General features: G+C 47.6%; 1 protein-coding gene across 3 annotated transcripts in view; it reads right to left on the reverse strand.

The window, feature by feature from the left end:
- USP42 (ubiquitin specific peptidase 42) overlaps positions 1-19,602 on the reverse strand; it is a 57,688-nt gene that overhangs the window by 3,650 nt on the left and 34,436 nt on the right. For 2 of the 3 annotated variants that reach the window (XM_030932181.1, XM_030932183.1), the window contains 11 exons: positions 18,748-18,815; positions 17,629-17,699; positions 15,583-15,665; positions 14,422-14,533; positions 12,954-13,094; positions 12,360-12,460; positions 10,697-10,850; positions 8,330-9,049; positions 8,126-8,220; positions 2,740-4,179; positions 479-1,169 (listed from right to left, as the gene is read on the reverse strand). In XM_030932181.1, coding sequence (XP_030788041.1) covers positions 836-1,169; positions 2,740-4,179; positions 8,126-8,220; positions 8,330-9,049; positions 10,697-10,850; positions 12,360-12,460; positions 12,954-13,094; positions 14,422-14,533; positions 15,583-15,665; positions 17,629-17,699; positions 18,748-18,815 — 3,319 coding nt within the window. In that variant the 3' untranslated portion in view covers positions 479-835. Of the gene's footprint in view, positions 1-478; positions 1,170-2,739; positions 4,180-8,125; positions 8,221-8,329; positions 9,050-10,696; positions 10,851-12,359; positions 12,461-12,953; positions 13,095-14,421; positions 14,534-15,582; positions 15,666-17,628; positions 17,700-18,747; positions 18,816-19,602 lie in introns of those variants that run through there. The other variant, XM_030932182.1, reaches the window with a different exon arrangement.

Consider the following 19,602-nt stretch of genomic DNA (forward strand, 5'->3'; position numbering starts at 1 on the left):
CGGGGAGGCTGCCTCAAGTGCAGTCAGAGCACAGCGCGTGGCCACATGACAGAGACACAGCCCCACAGGGCAGAAGAGAATCTAGGACACCTGGCAGCGACAGTCAGCGGCCCACCACACCGCCTCTGTGGTGTCAGGCAGAGGCCGACGCCCGTGCTTCTAACGACCCAAGCAAGCAAATCAGTACTGAGCACCAGGGCACACTCAGAATGCTGCAGGTTTAAGGATTCAGGAGAGTAATGCATATACTGTAAAAGTATTTCTATCAAAAATGCTTTAAAACCAAGAGTTCTCGAGACCATCCTGTTTAACAGGGTGAAACTCTGTCTCTACTAAAAACACAAAATTTAGCTGGGCATGGTGGCAGGCGCCTATAGTTCCAGGTACTCGGGAGGCTGAGGCAGGAGAATGGTGTGAACCCGGGAGGCGGAGCTTGCAGTGAGCTGAGATTGCGCCACTGCACTCCTGCCTGGGCGACAGAGCAAGACTCCGTCTCAAAAAATAAATAAAATAAAATAAAATAAAATAAAATAAAACCAAGATTTCTGGTCCTTCGTGAGGCAAACACTCAAGAAGCCCAGAGCCATACGTTCCAGGGCTTTGGTGACACACAGGTGGTGCTGCCCTCAGTCCTGTGTCACTTAGGCTTTCAATAAACGCTAAGGGTTTGGTGCTAAGGAGCCAAACTGGGCAACAGCACCGCACTGCAGGGACGAGCACTGAGGCCGCACCCTGTCTGGCAGGGGTGATCTGAGTAACTGCACCCTCTGATGCCACCTGAGGTTTTCTATGTATTATTCGCCCTTTGCAAAGAAAATGTATTAAGAAATAGTTTCTATCTTCTTAATTCCAAGTATCTCCTCTTACCCTGGCCATACTCAAAGAGATGACACCTGTCATCCCTGCTTTCCATCCGTAAGTGTTTCGTTTTCTCACGGAAAGGTCCTACGCCTTCCAGAGGCGGGCCACCGGGCAGAGGAAAGCCGCCCTGGGCTCTCCGGAACTGGGCAACAGTCTCCAAGCTGGCGGCCCTGGGTAAGTGCAGTTCTGAATCTTTAACAAAGTCCTCTGATTTTCTTGAATGTCTCTTCTTTTTCTTCTTCTTTTTTTTGTGTCTGTGGAGGTCAGCGTCAGAGCATGCTGCTGAGAGGTCTGAGTCCTGCTGATGCCTGCAGAAGCAAAAGCCAGAATTCAAACCCCTAAAACGCAAAACCACCTGTAGCAGACCCTGGAGCTTGGCCTCTATACCCGTTCACTGAGAACATTCACTGCACAAACAGGCGCAATTCTTATCTAATTAACAACGTCGGCCAGGCATGGTGGCGCACACCTGTAGTCCCAGCTACCCGGGAGGCTGAGGCAGGAGGATCACTTGAGCCCAGGAGGTTGACAAAGCTGCAGTGAGCTACGACTGCAACACTGCACTCCAGCCTGGGCAACAGAGCCAGACCCTGTCTCAAAAATTTAACAAGTCTGCCTTCAGTGTAATGACTGTTTCAGCCCAGGCTCATAAATTCACCAACTTCAACTCCATCGCTGAACAGCCCCACCTCTGCTTCAGTTTTCTCAGGACTAAGGTTGTTGGACAAACACTGCAGGGAGGATTCTGCTGGCTTTTCCCGAAACCAGTGGTTACTTGAAGGGAAAGGAAATACTAAGCCTCCTTCCCTCCCATGTGCCTGAGACACCTGGCAGCGATATTATTTTTTCCCTCAAGTAACCACTGCCTATTTTCCCTATGGCTTTTGCTAATCTTTTCCCAGGGTTTCAATTTCAAGAGATGTCAACTAAAATTACTAATTCTGTTCCTGCTCATCCATCTCATCACGGATAAGTCATTTTCAAGACAATCACCCAACAATTTAGCTTTTTAAAAATACAAAAACAGGCCAGGTGCAGTGGCTCATGTCTGTGATACCAGCACTTTGGGAGGCCCAGGCAGGAGGATCGCTTGAGCCTAGGGGTTTGAGAACCACCCGGGCAGCATAGCGAGACCCTGTCTTTACAAAAACAAAAAATTAGTTGAGGGTGGTAGCACATGTCTGTAGTCCTGGCTACTCCAGAGGCTGAGGGCTGAGGCAAAAAGATCATTTGAGCCCAGGAGGTCAAGGCTGCAGTGAGTTATGATGGCATCACTGCACTCCAGCCTGGGTGACAGAGGAAGACCCTATCTCTTAAAAAATACAGAAACAAATTTCCCAATTGGATTTCAAGTTGAAAAATGGAGCCAAAAACAAAGGCCGAGGAAACAAAGGTGTCTCAGAGGCCCACGCTGGACCGGAAGGCAGGAACAGGAGACATGCACCTCCTGTTGTCTGCCTACCTCACAGCCACTGAATTTCAGGAAAATATAACAGATAGGAAAACAGAACTACATCTGACAAATAATAATATTAACACCAATTCTAAGGTCAAAGACTCCCAATTTTTCATTTATGGAACAATTCATGCTTACTCCTGGAAGAGTTACAAAGCATTCACCAAAAATGGCACTATCATTTTGAAAAAGGAGGTTGTTAGGCATTTAACGACACCATGAAATAAAGATACAGCTTAAAAACGGCAAATTTTTACAAATCTGTAAAAAGAGTGGAATCTCAAAACCTACAGAAATGAGACACAAATCAAACGATACAACTACGGCCTGGCCCGTCACTTGTTCCTGAGTCGGGTGAGAAGGGACAGGCCCCACTGCTGACAGCGCCGCCAGCCCGCGAGGAGCACAGGCCCCAGGCTCACCTGGAGTCGCGCTCTCGGTGTTTGTCTTTGGATTTCTTTTTCTTCTTTGATTTTTTGTGCTTCTTCACTTTAGGCTCTTCTAGAGGGTCCTTCAGTTCGCTCCTCCGTGCTTTCTTCTCGACATGGCTGTCACTGTTTTCCACGCTGTCGTGTCTCCGTTTCCGTGACTTTACATTTTCGTGTTCGTGAAACCGATCAGAGAGGTTACAGTTGTCTCCGGCTACAAGTGCAGTTCTGTCGTGGGAGAAGCGGTCGGGGTGCGGGGCGAGAGCGTGGGGCGCTCCTGCACGGGGGCTGCCAAGGCGGTGCCGCTCCCTCTCCCGGGCTGGCTCGGAGCCCCTACGGCCCCGACTGTGGTCCTTACGCGGCCGCTCATGCAGCCCGGCCCGCTCGTGCTCGCGGCCGCCGTGGAAGGGCTTCCAGTCCCGGGCGGCGTACGGGGCGTACCTGTCATGGTAGTACCGGCACCTGTCCCAGCGCGGCCTGTCGGCGTAGAACTTCTCCCGGCCCCAGCCATGCTCGCCCTCGGTGTAGTGGTGTCTGACCCAGTCCGGCTCCGCCCCACTGCGGTGTCGGGAGTGGTGGTGACTGTACCTGCCCAGAGAGCCGCGCTCGCCGGGGCTGGGCCTGTCGCCGTGGCCGGGGTGGTGCTCCGCAGCGTGGCGGTCCTGGCGGTCGCGCTCCCGGGGGCAGGTGCCGCGCCGCCGGTGGCGGTGGCCCTCAGTCTTGCTCCTGCTCTCTCTGGCGGGCTCCCCGCTGGACGAACGCTCCCTCCGGCTGCGGTAATGGCCTCGGTCCACCTTTCTGAGGCTGCCGATTTTCTCCTTCACCGGGGAAGGGCCTGGAGCTTTCGGCGCCGCGGCGTCCTCGCCCCTCTCGCCGGGGCTAGGCTCTGCATCCCCTTCCGGGTGACCGGCCGGGGCCGCCTCCGGCACAGGAGCTAGCGGCCCCTCTGCGGCCTCGGGCGCGCCCGAGCTCTGGGGCAGGTCCTGACCGTCCCAGGCATGGTCCCCGCTGGGGTGAACAAGGAGCGGCTGCTCGCAGGGCTCCTCCGACCGCGCAGGCAGAGCCGGACTCAACTCCTCCGGGGCTTCCGCCATCGCAGAGTCCCGCGGGCCCTCCGCTATCATCCCCTTTGCGTCCTGGGACAGCGGGCTCGCGTCGCCCGTTAAGCTCCCGGGATCACACAGGTCCGGAGGCGCTGTGTCCCCCGCGATGTCCTGCCCAGCGCCGGGCGGAAGCTCTTCCGGGGCGGCAGCCAAGGCCTCCCAAGCGCCTTCTTTGGTAGTGGGAGTGCCGGGATCCGGGGGCGACGGAGCCTTCTTGGTGCTGCTGAGGCTGGCGGCCGCATCCAGTTCCTCCAGGGATTCGGCGGCGGGGCTGCCAGGCTGGGGCTCGGGATCGCCATCCTCGGGAGGGCCCCTCTCTGCTCCAGGTGCACTGCAGTCCCCAAACAAACAAACACACCCGTTAGCGTGGGCTTCACAGGCTCGTGTCATTGCATTACAGGGAGAAATACTTCAAAACGTTCACTTGCTATTTCGTCTCTTTAAATACATCTCGCTGAAGCCCAGTATTAGGCTAGTACTACTATCTCTGGAAACTCCCAATTTTCTGTTTCCCTTATTAAACAAAAATAAAATGTTTTATCATCAAGCCCAGCTCCTAGCCTATTTTTCAAAGCAATAATCCTACAGTTGTAGGCTCTTCCTGTTTCTGGATATTCCTCTAGTTCTTCCAATTCCTCTATTGTTTTGTTTTGTTTTTTGAGGGACGGAGTCCCACTCTGTTGCCCAGGCTGGAGAGCAATGGCGTGATCTCAGCTCTCTGCAACCTCCACCTCCTAGGCGCAAGCGATTCTCCTGACCCAGCTTCCCAAGTAGCTGGGATTACAGGCGCCCACCACCACGCCCAGCTAATTTTGGTATTTTTTAGTAGAGATGGGGTTTCACTAAACCTTGGGCAAGCTAGTCTCAAACTCCTGACCTCAGGCGATCTGCTCACCTCAGCCTCCCAAAGTGCTGGGATTACAAGCGTGAGCCACCGCACCTGGCTGCAATTCCTTTAGTTCTTCCTAATAACCAAGACTAAAGAAAAACCTCCAGTGATGACAGGGCTTCCTCCTTTTCCTCTGGACTCCCTTTCTCTAATTTCTCTTGAACCCTCAAAGGTAGAGCGGCTACCTCCAAACAAAGCCAGCAGCTCCTCCAATTACTGACAAATTGTGAGAAATCAGAGGCTTTAGCAAAACTTGCTGTAGTAAATTAACTCTGTCCTTTGATTCCCGCAGAGCTTTCAATATGTCCTCAGGGTTAATAATGAAAGCTGCTGTTGGCCTGGGCTTGTCTGTACAGCCATCTACCTCACCCTCATGCAACCTGGCCTAGGAAAGGCCAGAGTCCTCTGGCCGAGGGAGCGCGTGTCCAAGCCGGCCTATCCGTAGGTTGGGAATGAGCATTCCCTGCCTGCAGGGTTCACCCCATTCCGTTTTAACATCTAAGCCCTCCTAACAGAGGGCCTCAGTGAGGGCACTCCCAGCTGCCAGGGGCCATTCTGGGGTTGCCACAGTGATGGGAGCCCCACCAGGACGACGAGCAACCCCACAGGTGAGTGCGTGCCAACGACTATGCGGGTAAAAACTACGGGTGTGTTACTGGCACGGTTTTCACAGACACTGTTTCCAGGAAGATACCTAGTATACAAATCTAGAGTCGATCATGCCGTGATTTCATCACAACTTCACCAGAAGTTGTTCGCCATGAGAACATGACTTCCTGAAGGCGAACCTGCACCTGGCACCGAGTATGGTGACATCTGGCCGCGCTCTGAGCTGTCATTCACAGCCAACCTGTGCAGAGACGCGAGCACTGCTCGCACACAGCCTCTTGCCACAGGGCCGTCCTGCCTGGTTCTTTGCATGAAGCCACTGTCACTGCATGACAAATTCCTTTCCTCTTACTCTGGACTAACATTACATTTACATTTTTGACTAACATTACATGATTTTTTAAAAATTGTGGGGCAGGTTTTATTATCTATAATTTCAGAATCCTCGAGGGGCCTTTACGAAGTAGTCACATACCTCATACATAAGGTCAACAGCCCACACATGATGGCGGTCCGTAAGATCACAATAGAGCTGAAAAATCCCTGTCACCCTAACTGTCCTAACATCCTAGTGACGGCGGTCTGTAAGATCACAACAGAGCTGAAAACTCCCATCACTGTAACAGTCCAAGGGCAACACATGACTCATGAGTGTGGTGATGCTGGTGTAAATAAACCCACTGCACTGCCAGTCCCATGAAAGTCTAGCACATACAATTAGTACATAATAGATGATAACGGTAATAAACGACTCTGCTGGCCGGGCGCGGTGGCTCACGCCTGGAATCCCAGCACTTTGGGAGGCTACGTCCGGTGGATGAGTTGAGGTCAGGAGTTTGAGACCACCCTGAAAAACATGGTGAAACCCTGTCTCTACGAAAAGTACAAAAAAAAAATTAGCTGGGTGGGTTCGTGCATGCCTGTAGTCCCAGCTACTCAGGAGGCTGAGTCAGGAGAATCGCTTGAACCCAGGAGGCGGAGGCTGCAGTGAGCCAAGATCTCGTCACCGCACTCCAGCCTAGGCGACAGAGACAGACTCCATTTCAAAAACAAAAAAAATGACTGTCACTGGCTTATGTATTTACTAACTGTACTTTTTATGATTATCTTAGTGTGTGCTCCTTTTTCTTACAAAACATAAGGTAACTGTAAAACAGCCTCAGGCAGGTCCTTCAGGAGGTCTCCAGGAGAAGGCATTGTTGTCAGAGGAGATGACAGCTCCATGGGTGTTACTGCCCCTCGAGACCTTCCCGTAGGGCAGGATGTGGAGGTAGAAGTCAGTGATACAGATGACACTGATCCTGTGACCCTGGGCTAATGTGTGTGTGTGTGTCTTCACAAAAAAGTTTTAAAATTGGCCGAGCGCGGTGGCTCACACCTGTAATCCCAGCACTTTGGGAGGCCGAGGCGGGCGGATCACAAGGTCAGGAGATGGAGACCACGGTGAAACCCCGTCTCTATTAAAAATACAAAAAATTAGCTGGGTGCAGTGGCGGGCGCCTGCAGTCCCAGCTACTCAGGAGGCTGAGGCAGGCAAATGGCATGAACCTGGGAGGCGGAGCTTACAGTGAGCCGAGATTGTGCCACTGCACTCCAGCCTGCGGCACAGAGCGAGACTCTGTCTCAAAAAAAAGTTTTAAAATTTACAAGTAGAAAAAAGCTTATCAATATGGATATAAAGAACCTATTCTTGTAGCTGGGCGTGGTGGTGCCTGCCTGTAGTCCCCGCTACTCGGGAGGCTGAGGCAGGAGAATTGCTTGAACCCGGGAGGCAGAGGCTGCAGTGAGCTGAGATCGTACCACTGCACTCCAGCCTGGTGACAGAGCAAGACTCCGTCTCAAACGAAGTTATTTTTGTACAGCTGTATAGTGTTTGTGTTTTAAGCTAAGTATTATTACAAAAGAGTCAAAGAGTTTAAAATTAAAAGTTTATAAAGTAACAAAGTTACAGTAAGCAAAGGTGTGTTTACTATTGAAGAAATCAATTTTTTAAACAAATTGAGTGTAGCCGAAGTGTGCAGTGTTTCTAGAGTCTACAGTAGTGCACAGTCCCAGGCCCCACATTCACTCAGCACTCGCTCACTCACTGGCTCACCCACAGCACCCTCCAGTCCTGCCAGCTCCATTCATGGTAAGTGCCCGTACGGGTGTGCCAGTTTTCCTTTTATACCGTATTTTTACTGTCCCTTTTCTATGTTTAGATACACAAATACCACTGTGTTACAGCTGCCTACAGGATCCAGTGCAGTCACAGGTTGTGCAGGTTTGTGGCCCAGGAGCAGCAGGCCACACCATCTCGGTCTGTGTGACCCACTGTGGTGCTGACATGACAACCATATGGTTGTTGTGAATGGACGGTTGTGAATGGACGTCCTGTTGTGAATGGACGGTTGACTGTATGTGCTCCTTGACAGGACTGAGAGCCCTGGCCTAGACCCTCAGCACACCCTCCCATAATCATTCTTCATGAGAAAGATGAAATGAGATGGCGCTTGAAGGTGTGCCAGTAACACTGCTAACCAGAGAGAGGTGGCCACGCAGGAGGAGAAATAGCATGGTGAGTACATTAAGTTTCCGTGGACTCGGTCCTGTATGCCACATTTTTTCTTTACTGTTCTAAAAGGCAAGTTAATAAATCCTATACGTCATAATTCAAATCATTCTAGGATTCAAAACATTCACTATAAAATTTCTACAGCATTCCTATACTGATACATCTGCAGGCCACTGGATTTCCCACTATGCTGCCACACGTGCCTCAGATTTACTCTTGCGTTACCTCATTTCATCTGTCGAGCCTTTCAGTTTGTTGCTAAGCTTGAAGGTCTCTAAGATTTCGTCTTCTGGGAGAGACGGCAAAGGAGCAGGCATCAACTGCAATAAAAACAAAAATATTTCAGCTTCAGTCGCCAGCTCCATGCCTCCTGAAATCCAGCCAAGGGAACTGCCACGAACGAGGCTGAAGACCCCGACGCACACTCACCTTTCCAGGAAGACCGTTTGCCTTAGCAAAGGGATTTTCTGAGTGCAGGGCAGGCTGGCCTTGGCAGCTGGCACCATCGGGCAGCAGGCCGTTTTCTTTTGGGTCACTGTCGCTGTCTGCACTATTAGCACCGTTTAGGGTCATGGGTTCTTGGAGCTCGTGCGGAGCAGCCTCCTCATCTTCGGCATCTCGGCCGGGAGAGTGGGAGCTCGCAATCGTACCAATCCCATTCTCCTTGCCCAGCCCCTTCGACTCCTCGTCAGAGTCCTCAGAGGACTCGGCGCCATAGGGGACTAGCACGCTGGAGTTCAGCTTGGATTTGCCATTCATCACGGGCTGGGAACAGGATTCGCTGCGGGGGATCGGTTTTGTTACTTTACTAGAGACTGACATCGTGGATGCATTCGAGGTAGACTGTACTGCAGAATTGGTAATGGTAGAAGAGGGAACGGGCTTGGTAGCGTTCTCCAAAGAATTGTTATGAAGGTTAGGCTGAGACTGACACTGGCGAACAGGCAACTTGTTGTGAATACTGATTGTAATTTTTTGTTTCTTAGGATGTTCTGGGATCACTGAAGACCTATTAACTGACCAGTTTTGGACAGAAGCTGAAGCATTAACAGGACTAGCCCTGTTGATACTGGAATTCCCATTAGGACTTGACATGGAACTGCTTGGTGTGTCTTTCAATGGTCCAGTCCCATTTAAGTGAGGTGGATTCTGGAAGAAAAGCACCAGCCAGTCAGAGCTCCAGAAACATGGTCATAGAAACACAACCCATTTTGGCTAATGGGTCCTTCCCATTTTGCTTTTTTTTTTTTTTTCAGGACTAACAAGTTTCATACACCTGGAAATGTTCTCTGTTTTTCTCAATCCCTCCTACCCACGCATACTTTCCACAGGCCCTAGTTTTCTGGCAATAAATCAACAAACAGGACATACATGTTTCACAGGATACAATCCTCAGACCAAACTCTTTCTGTTCCAGATCTGATCGAAATCAGCAGGCCTGTGGCATGGAGTCACACACTTGCTCCCTGGTTGGGTTTCCTGGGAGCTCACCGCTGCAGAGTGCCAGGAAGGAGGAATCACCCTGGCCTCGGAGCAAAGGAGACGGTCACATGGGCAGAGAGCTGCTTCAGCCGCTGCTCGCTCAGCCATGACCCCCACCACTGCCCCACAATGTCTCCACATTCTCCTCATGCAGTTAATACATTCGCTGCAGGTTCCCACCATGGCTGCTGCATCCCCATGGAGGCACAGGCCTGAACGCCAGTTAATAGATCATGTGTGGCCTTCACGGTGTCTTCTCAAATACCTGAACTGGCTGCCATCTTAACACTGGAAAGCTTCATGGTAAAAACAAAAACAGTCTGGAAAAGCAATGACAACCACCCCTTCCTACAGGGCACATGCCCTCCTGTTTGCCAGAGTCCTGATGTCACTCTGGAGCAGAGCCCAATAGGGGAGCCCGCTGGGCATTTGATGTGTGACTCTGTTATACCTCAAATACTGCCTGATGTCCATAAAATAAAGCACACAGCTAGCCAGTGTATGTGATCATCCAAAACATACTCAAGCCGAAAGCTGTGAAGATGCCACAGCCCAGATGAGGCCTCCACTCTGGAATTCTGTGTTCCCTGTGACACTAGCTCACTACTGTTCGCCCCGACGGGACCAACAGGGAGTAAAATCAAATCCAGGGGGACAGCAGCCAGAAACACCACACCCCTGAAACGACTAAATGGACCTAACAAATGTGTTGTAAACAGATCGCTTTCCTGGAGTCCAAGAGGAATTAAGAATGGAAGTCCAGAGGGGACCTAGAATGTAAGGATGCTGACACCCAGGCTTTCCTCTTTCCTCCCCAATGGTGCGGTATGCTGTGTATTTTGGGGTTTTTGTTTTTTCGGAGGGTTCTTTTGGAGACGGGGTCTCACTCTGTTGCCCAGGCTGGAATGCAGTGGTGCGATCTCAGCTCACTGCAACCTCTGCCTCCTGGACTCAAGTGATCCTCCTGCCTCAGCCTCCCAAGCAGCTGGGACCACAGCACACACCACCATACCCGCTGATTTTTGTAGTTTTTGTGGAGACGGGGTTTCACCCTGTTGCCCAGGCTGGTCTCAAACTACTGAGCTCAAGTGATCCACCTGTCTCGGCCTCCCAAAGTGCTGGGATTACAAGCGTGAGCCACTGCACCCAGCTGTTTTCTGTATATTTGAAATACTGTGTAAGAGGGTTTGATTAAACCGTGAGAAGACATTCAGATGTATTTGAGGACAAAGAATCACTACAATTGAACTTGAGAGTCTGAAGTTACATTTTAAAAATTAACATAAAAATGTTATTCTCCCTATGGACTGTTACCTTTATCATGTGAGAGGGAAGCTGTGGTCCGATAAACCCTGGCGCAGCCTGTTTGTTGGTGACAACCCGCTGACTGATGACGGGGCGGGGAGAGGACTGGCCGGGGCTATGGGTGGGATGAGTAAGTTCACCTCCATTTTTCACATCATGAGACCTGGAGACAAGGAGAGTGATACTTAGGGTGACACAGGATACCTCCTTAGGAGAGATTCATTTATAAATTCAACAGCATTTAACCCCTCAGGCAGAAAACTGATGAAAAAAATAGCATGTTTATGCTACACCATATGGAGCTATACACATCCTTTCCTTCAGGCTAACATCAGGCACTCAGATCAGGAGACAACAAGGATAACTGGGTAAATGAGACTTTTTAAACTGTGTATTCTGAAGATGCTATTTCATCTGAAAGGTATTTTTTTTCTGTTTATTCATATTTTCCTTTTTTTGAGACAGGGTCTTACTATGTTGCCCAGGCTGGACTGCAGTGGAACAGTTATCGCTCACTGCGGCCTTGCCCACCTGCCTCAGCCTCCTGAGTAGCTGGGACCACAGACATGCACCACCACAGCTGGCTAATTTTTTTATTTTCTGTAGAGATGGGGTCTTATGTTGTTGCCCAGGCTTATATTTTTCTAATTATAAATATATGCCACTGTAGAATATCTATAGTGTCCAAAAAAGTCAGAAACAAAATTCTAACCCTCATCTTGGCCTGAGGCCTCCTCCGATTGTCATCTGTGCTTCAGCCCAACTGCCGAAATCCAACACCAGTGTTTAATATTTCAACGTGCAGACATGAGCATTCTGCCAGTTAGACATTTGAGGATATTCTTAATTTTCAGCTATCAAACATTTTTTCCAAAAGTGGAGTGAGTGAGTGAGTGAGTGAAAAGTATATGCAGCCACAACAGGACAGAGCTGGGCACGGGCCCTGGCCTTGGCCTGGAAGGCAACTGACCTGTGCTCCAGGTTGGGAGGCGCTGGCTGTGACCACGCCAGGCACTCAGAGGCCCCTTTCCGAGGTCTCCACTCACTCTCCTGTGGCTCCTGGTCCACTCCATTGCTGCCTGCAGCAGAAGCCCACCCTCCTCAGCTACCCCCTCTCCCTGCAGCTGCACCTTCAGCGCTCACGGCCACAGAGTGCGATGCGGAGCAAACTCATCATCCTGCTCAGACACTACTTTCTTACTCTCCAAGCACACGGCAGAGTTGATAGTTTTTGTTTTTGTTTTTTTGAGACAGAGTCTTGCTCTGTTACTCAGGCTGGAATGCAGTGGCTCAATCACGGCTTACTGCAGACTCAGCCTCCCCAGGCTCAAGTGATCCTCCCACCTCAACTTCCCGAGCAGATGAGACCACAGGCCCACAACACCACACCTGGCTAATTTTTTCGTATTTTGTAGAGATGTGGCTTCACTATGTTGCCCAGGCTGGTCGGTCTTGAACTCCTGGGCTCAAGTGATCCTTCTATCTCAGCTGCCCAAAGTGCTAGGATTATAGGCATGAGGCGCCATGCCCAGGCTAGAAGTGATCTTTAAGCTGCTGGGTTTTGTTTGTTTGTTTTTTTTAAAAACACACTGAATATTGAATTTAAATATGTTGATAAGACAAGAAAAAATAACATACCAGAAAATTTGGCAGTTTGTTTTCATGACAATACCTGATATAAAAGAGCACATAGGCTTGTTGGCTGAGTACCGATCTAATATCACTGGTAGACACAATGGAGTCATTCATTTGATACCAGAGGCCATTGCTAGCCTGTAAATGAGGGCCAATAAAAGACAGAGATTAGATTTAATTAAATGTGGAACACAAGAGAAATTTTTTTCTTTTTATTTTTTTTTTGAGATGGAGTCTCACTCTGTCACCGAGGCTGGTGTACAGTGGCGTGACCTTGCAATCTCCCCCTCCTGGGTTCAAGCAATTCTCCTGCCTCAGCCTCCGGAGCAGCTGGGATTACTGGCAGGTGCCACCACACCCAGATAATTTTTTGTATTTTTAATAGAGGCGGGGTTTCACCATGTTGCCCAGGCTGGTCTCCAACTCCTGACCTCAAGTGATCCCCCAGCCTCAGCCTCCCAAAGTGCAGGGATTAAAGGAGTAAGCCACTGCACCTGGTCAAGAGAAATATTTTTACAACGGGTATTCACATTTTAACTGTAAAAGTTCCACCTCTCCCTACCTCAAGAATGCTACTGCTGTCTTACAGCATGTATGTAACAATAGTTAATAGCAAATCTGCACAGCTTACTTTTATGTAGCAGAAGTAATGGCCAGCATGGCAATTAAAACCAGTGTGGACCAGCACTGCATACAAGACGTAAACAATCGGCTCTCCGTTGGGTTGAGACATATATGGCCGAATATCAAGATACTCAGGGTATTTCACATCCTAACAGAAATGGAAAAAGGAGAAACATTTCTGAGGGCACACATCATTCCACATATTCAGGTAGAGCGTATTTAGAGCTCCCTAGGAGGGGAGACCCACAGAACACCTGAGTCCTGTGATGTTCTAGAAAAACCTAATGCATTTAAAAAACCTAATGCATTTAGCCACCTTTTTTTTCCTTTTTTTTTTGAGATGGCGTGCCACTCTATCACCCAGGCTGGAGTGCAGAGGCATGATCTCGGCTCACTGGAAGCTCTGCCTCCCGGGTTCAAGTGATTGTCCTGCCTCAGCCTCCCGAGTAGCTTGGATTACAGGTGCACTACCACACCCAGCTAATTTTTGTATTTTTAGTAGAGACGGGGTTTCGCCATCTTGGCCAGGCTGGTCTTGAACTCCCGACCTCGTGATCCACCTGCCTTGGCCTCCCAAAGTGCTAAAATTACAGGCGTGAGTCCCTGCACCTGGGCTAGCCACCTTCGAAAGGGCATGGTTAACCAGAAGGACAGCTGAATCTAAGTGTATTTAAGGCAATCCTGCTGCATTTATTATTTTCTTTTAACAAGTCAAGATCTACATTAAGTGAATTCTTCAAATCCATCAAAGGACAGAGTAACAAAATGACAACTCTCAACATTAATCATTACTTTTATTTTTTTTTGAGACAGAATCTGACTATAGCCCAGGCTGGAGCGCAGTGGCACAATCTCGGCCCACTGCAACCTCTGCCTCCTAGGTTCAAGCGATTCTCCTGTCTCAGCCTCCCGAGTAGCTGGGATTACAAGTGCCTGCCACCACACCCAGCTAATTTTAGTGTTTTTAGTAGAAAAGGGCTTTGCCACGTTGGCCAGAGTGGTCTCAAACTCCTGGCTTCAAGTGATATGCCTGACTAGGCCTTCTAAAGTGCTGGCATTACAGATATGAGCCACCACAATCGGCCGATTATTTAATTTTAATAATTCGGGAATGGATAGTTTATTTCTCTTGCACGCTATTTAGTTTTTGACCACTTTCAATCTTCAGAAAGTGGGAAGAAAATGGGAAAATTCAGTGTACTACCAATCAGAAAACAAACACACAAGACAAAATGAACTCTGGTGAAAAGGTGACAGGGTCTAGCGGGAAGTCCTCTTTGGATTTCAGATTATACAGGCTCTCCCTGTATCCCTCATAACCATGGATACCAACAAAATGGACAATGAAGCCCAAATGTAGGTAATAGTTAACAATTTTGTCATGAGAAAGTCAAGTCCTTAATCCTTAATAGCTACAGACACGTAAGCCTTGAAAGGCTCGACAAAAAAGATGATTAATGACATCATCCACATACCTTAGCAATTTTCCCACCAGTAAAATTTGCAAAACGTTTCAGAGAAAGTGTAAGAACATTAGAGGATCTATGGATAGTGAACCTCTTTGAAGCTGGAACCATCTTTTTACACCTTGAAATAAACAGAAACAAAAGTTTAAGGAGACGAATATATACACACAATTTTTGGTATTTTGGTCTTTGTTATTATTCTCAAACATTCCACATTAAGGTTCCAAAAAGGACAGTGGATGAGAACCACCAGTCTTCAACCAACAGTGAAAATATTAACATTAAAAATATAGGGGAACTGCTTACTTAGCGTGAAGGGAAAGGAAGTTAGGACAATTCTGAAAAACCAAGCCATGTGTGCCACCAATAATGTTAAAATTAGGTTAACACAACTTTCTCTCAATTCAAAAGAAACTGAAAAATGAACATGTTCAGACTGGTATAATTATGTGAAAATATGTCTTAAATTCATCTAATTTAAAAATAATATTATTATATGAAAAGAAAGCCCTAACCAGAAACAAAAATAATAAAAATAAATATTAGAAATGTCTGTAGAATTTAAAACAAAGGCAAAATCCCTCTGGTCTTGAAGATTTGATAAAAAAAAATTACTCATATTACCTGACCACGAAGTGGAAATCTACTTAAAAACATATGAAAGAGCATTCTTAAAATAGGCACTCCTGACTTCATGGGGAAACATATTAACAAATAATCAAAATTAGAGTTTTCTAGCAAATGCTATCCCTGGGAACCCTCCCTAAGAGAGAAGGAGCCTAGCTATCCCAGAAGAAAGTGACTCCCCACCTGACAGCAGCCCTCTTATCATAAGAAAGTCAAAGAAAATGCTATTCGGCAGACAGGGGATGCCCAGCCACACCTGAAACAGCACTGCTAGGGGAGCAAAGACAGTTTTACCTCTCTCCTCCCACAAAATCTGCCCAATGTCATGCCCCAGGTTTTCACGGGCACAGAGCTGCGCGTCTTGCAGAAATGCACACATCAAGACACTCTGGGGTCTGGCCTTTGGATGACAGGGACCCAGTGTCTTCCAGAGGGTATGAGAAACTCAAGCAACCTAGACACACCAAACTCTCTCCAACCAAGCCTGCCAGCCACCCCCACTGGAGCAGCCAGCATCAAGAACCAAGTCATCACCCAGCGTACTTGCTGCACTTGTATGAGTTTTCTCCATCAAGCTGTTCCGGCTTCACAAACTGTTCCAACGCCTTGTTAACACTCTGAGCAGCCTGGAAAGAGAAGAGGTACAAGCACCACATCACCATACACCGCCACTTGTGTCTGGGTCTCGCTCTGCCGCCCAGGCTGGAGTGCAGTGGCACAATTACAGCTCACTGCAGCCTCGACCTCCTGGGCTCAAGCAATCCTCTCACTTTAGCTTCCCGAGCAGCTAAGACCACGGGCATGGCCACCATGCCCAGCTAAAATTTTCATTTTTTTGTAGAGACAGGGGTCTCGCTACATTCCCCAGGCTGGTTTCAAACTCCTGGGCTCAAGTGATCCTCTCACCTCAACCTCCCAAACTGTTAGGATTACAGGTATGAGCCATCATCCCCTGCCATGCCCCTTACTTTTTAAAAGAAAGAAGACTCAAAGATATAAAAGTAAATGAGACGTTTTATGTAAAAAGAAAATTTTCCAGGGTGGCTCACGCCTGTAATGCCAGCACTTTGGGAGGCCGAGGCAGGCAGATCACGAGGTCAGGAGATCGAGACCATCCCGGCTAACATGGTGAAACCCCGTCTCTACTAAAAATACAAAAAATTAGCAGGGCATGGTGGCACGCGCCTGTAGTCCCAACTAATTGGGAGGCTGAGACAGGAGAATTGCTTGACCCCAGGAGGTGGAGGCTGCAGTGAGCTGAGATCGAGCCACTGCACTCTAGCCTGGGCAACAGAGCAAGACTCTGTCTCAAAAAAAAAAAAAAAGAAGAAGAAGAAAATTTTCCTTTAGTAGTATGATGTTCACTTTTATACATCTAAACACCAAATTATATCCCCTCCCATTAAAAATGAGCAGATTAAAGTTAACAAAAACACAGAGGATGCTCATTGCAGCATTACTTAAAACTGCATAAAACTGGAATCAAACCAAATATCCACCAGCAAGGAATTTGGCATAGGAATTAGTCTATCCATTCACTGCACCACACACTGCCCAGAGAGCACACTCACACAGAAAGGTCTCCAACAGAATTACATGAAACAGTGAGTAGCCAGACAGACATCAGACACAATCCCGTTTATATAAAAAGTAAACAGTACATTCTGGAGCAGCACATATCAAACTGTTAAAAAGAATGCATTGGGAGGGATAGCATTTTACATATATCTGCAATGTTACTCATTTTTATCATAAGCATGTATTACATCTGCAACCAGAAAAATGCAAGCTCAAGAACAAAAAAAAAAAAAAAATAGGAATTCAGAAAATGCAAGAGGCAGGCTGGGCACAGTGGCTGTAGTCCCAGCTACTCGAGAGGCTGAGACAAGGGAAATGCTTGAACCCCGGAGGCGGAGGTTGCAGTGAGCTGATATTGCGCCACTGCACTCCAGCCTGGGTGCCGGAGCAAGACTCCGTCTCAAAAAAAAAAGGAATAATAACCATCTATATTTGGCTAATATAGAAAATCTAGTTTTATTAAGATATTAAATGAAAATTCAGGCCGGGCACAGTGGCTCATAACTATAATCCCAGCACTTTGGGAGGTGGGCAGATCACGAGGTCAAGAGTTCAAGACCATCCTGGCCAATAGGTAAAACTCCATCTCTACTAAAAATACAAAAATTAGCTGGGCATGGTGGCGTGTGCCTATAGTCCCCGCTACTCGGGAGGCTGAGGCAGAAGAATCACTTGAACCCTGGAGACAGAGGTTGCAGTGAGCCGAAATCACGCCACTGTATTCCAGCCTGGGCAACAGAGTGTGATTCCGTCTCAAAAAAAAAAAAAAAAAAAAGAAAGAAAAAGACAAAGACAAAGAAAAAGAAAAAGAAAATTCAAAGAGTAATAAAAAAACTTTTAAAAGCTTTTTCATGATGCTTACTACAAAGCTTGAATAATCCCTCCAAATGAAATCTTAGCATACTGAATTTTTCAATTTATATTCTCTAACAAGCAGTCTAAATTACAAATTAACTATAGTTACATGACTTATTTTAAAAATGTAATTACTCGCATAATTATGAAATTTACCTTTATCTCCAATGTTATATCAAGATATGGATCAAAAGTATCTGAAACGCCCTTGCAATTTAAACATTTGACTGAAATAAAAATAAAATGCAAAAGATGAGCAAAGTATAATCATTACAGCAACATCAACTATTGAAATGACAAAATACAATTTTGAAATTTAAAATTTTTTAACTGTAATTTTTCTATCAATTGAACAAAAACAAGTTTTAAATTAATACTACTCATAATATGGGTGAAAAGTATAATGAATTTGACCCTCATATACTATTGGTTAGAATCAAAACTGGTATAACCTTTTAGAAGGACAAGCTGACAGAATTAAAATTTATAATACACACTCCCTGTGATCCAGAAATTCTAATACTAAGAATTCATCCTACATATATACTTTTACCCAGACAGAAAGCATATGTGTATGGATGCTCCATGGACAACAAAACACAAATAACCTAAATCCCCATCGACAAGGGGACTAAAATCAAAGGAACACTACTCCAACTGTCGAAGGCTGCTAGGCCTGTGTGCTGAAATGTAAAAGACTGCTAATACGAAGAGACAAATGGAAGCAGTGCACACAGTATGCTCCCAGTTTGTTCATGCACAGGAAACTACCAGAAGGATTTACTACAACCTGGCACCGAGGTTGCCTTTGGGTAAAAGGAATAAGAATCTGGGCTGGAGAGAAGTACTTTTCCTTCCTTCCTAGCAGGACTAACACTGTCCTACTTTTACCATTTTTTTTTTTTTTTTTTTTTTTTTTTTTTTTGAGACGGAGTCTCGCTCTGTCGCCCGGGCTGGAGTGCAGTGGCCAAATCTCAGCTCACTGCAAGCTCCGCCTCCCGGGTTTACGCCATTCTCCTGCCTCAGCCTCCCGAGTAGCTGGGACTACAGGCGCCCGCCACCTCACCCGGCTAGTTTTTTTTTTTTTGTATTTTTTAGTAGAGACGGGGTTTCACCATGTTAGCCAGGATGGTCTCGATCTTCTGACCTCGTGATCCGCCCGTCTCGGCCTCCCAAAGCGCTGGGATTACAGGCTTGAGCCACCGCGCCCGGCCCTTTTACCATTTTTTAACCACATGCGTGTATCATTTTATCTACTTACAAGCAAAAGCTTACCTCTAGATCTTAGGTATCCTCCAAATATCTGACAAACGAGAGTGGTGGCCTGGGTGTGTCTGTCTAATCTGAAAAACATCAAACAGTGACATGAGAGAAGAGCTTTGCAAAAACTCCAGATGCTGTGACCAGATTTCAAACACACGTGAGCTTACAAAGATCAAGAATTCTAACAGGACAGCCATGGAAAATAAAAGGATGGCACGTGTGGCAGTCCAAGAGCATCCCTGCCTGGCCAGAACACAGGGAGGTCTGGGAGTGGTGGGAGGAGAGGCAGAGCTGTGGGAGCTGTGTCTGTCAAGAAGGGACTTGGGAAGCAAGGCAGGAGTCTGGTCCTGAAGCAGGAAGACGGCAGCCTCCGGGGGCTGCGGCCTGTGCAGGAGGAAAGGGAGCGGAGGCGGAAAAGGCAAAGAGTCTTCCTCCGACCCAAGTCTGTCACCACTCGGACGATGAGGGCCTAGACAGGGCGGTGCTGGGGCAGGGAGAATGCAGAGGGAGATCTACCAGGTGTGCTCAGACAGCACCAAGCGGCTTAGGATGCATTATCGAACTATCTCCTCGTTCTTCCTCTTGAGTTTAGATTTTAAGGAACAAGCTACAGGAATCAGTAACTGATTGGGATGGGGGTTCAGGAAATAAATACAGGTTGGAGGGCAGCAGAGAAAAGAATACGTCAGGCACAACTAAAAAGGAGAAGCAGCTAGTTTCAGATTTGCAGACGTCTGCTGATAATCAGAAATTAAACAGCTGCAAGACCAATGTTTATTTCCTGACATCTATGACTGAGCAAACTCAAACTGTTACAGTAAGATACATCTGTAAATTTCAACCATTTAAAACTAATGCACATCACCT

This window comes from Rhinopithecus roxellana, chromosome 6 (genome assembly GCF_007565055.1).
Source record: "Rhinopithecus roxellana isolate Shanxi Qingling chromosome 6, ASM756505v1, whole genome shotgun sequence".
Lineage (NCBI taxonomy): Eukaryota > Metazoa > Chordata > Mammalia > Primates > Cercopithecidae > Rhinopithecus > Rhinopithecus roxellana.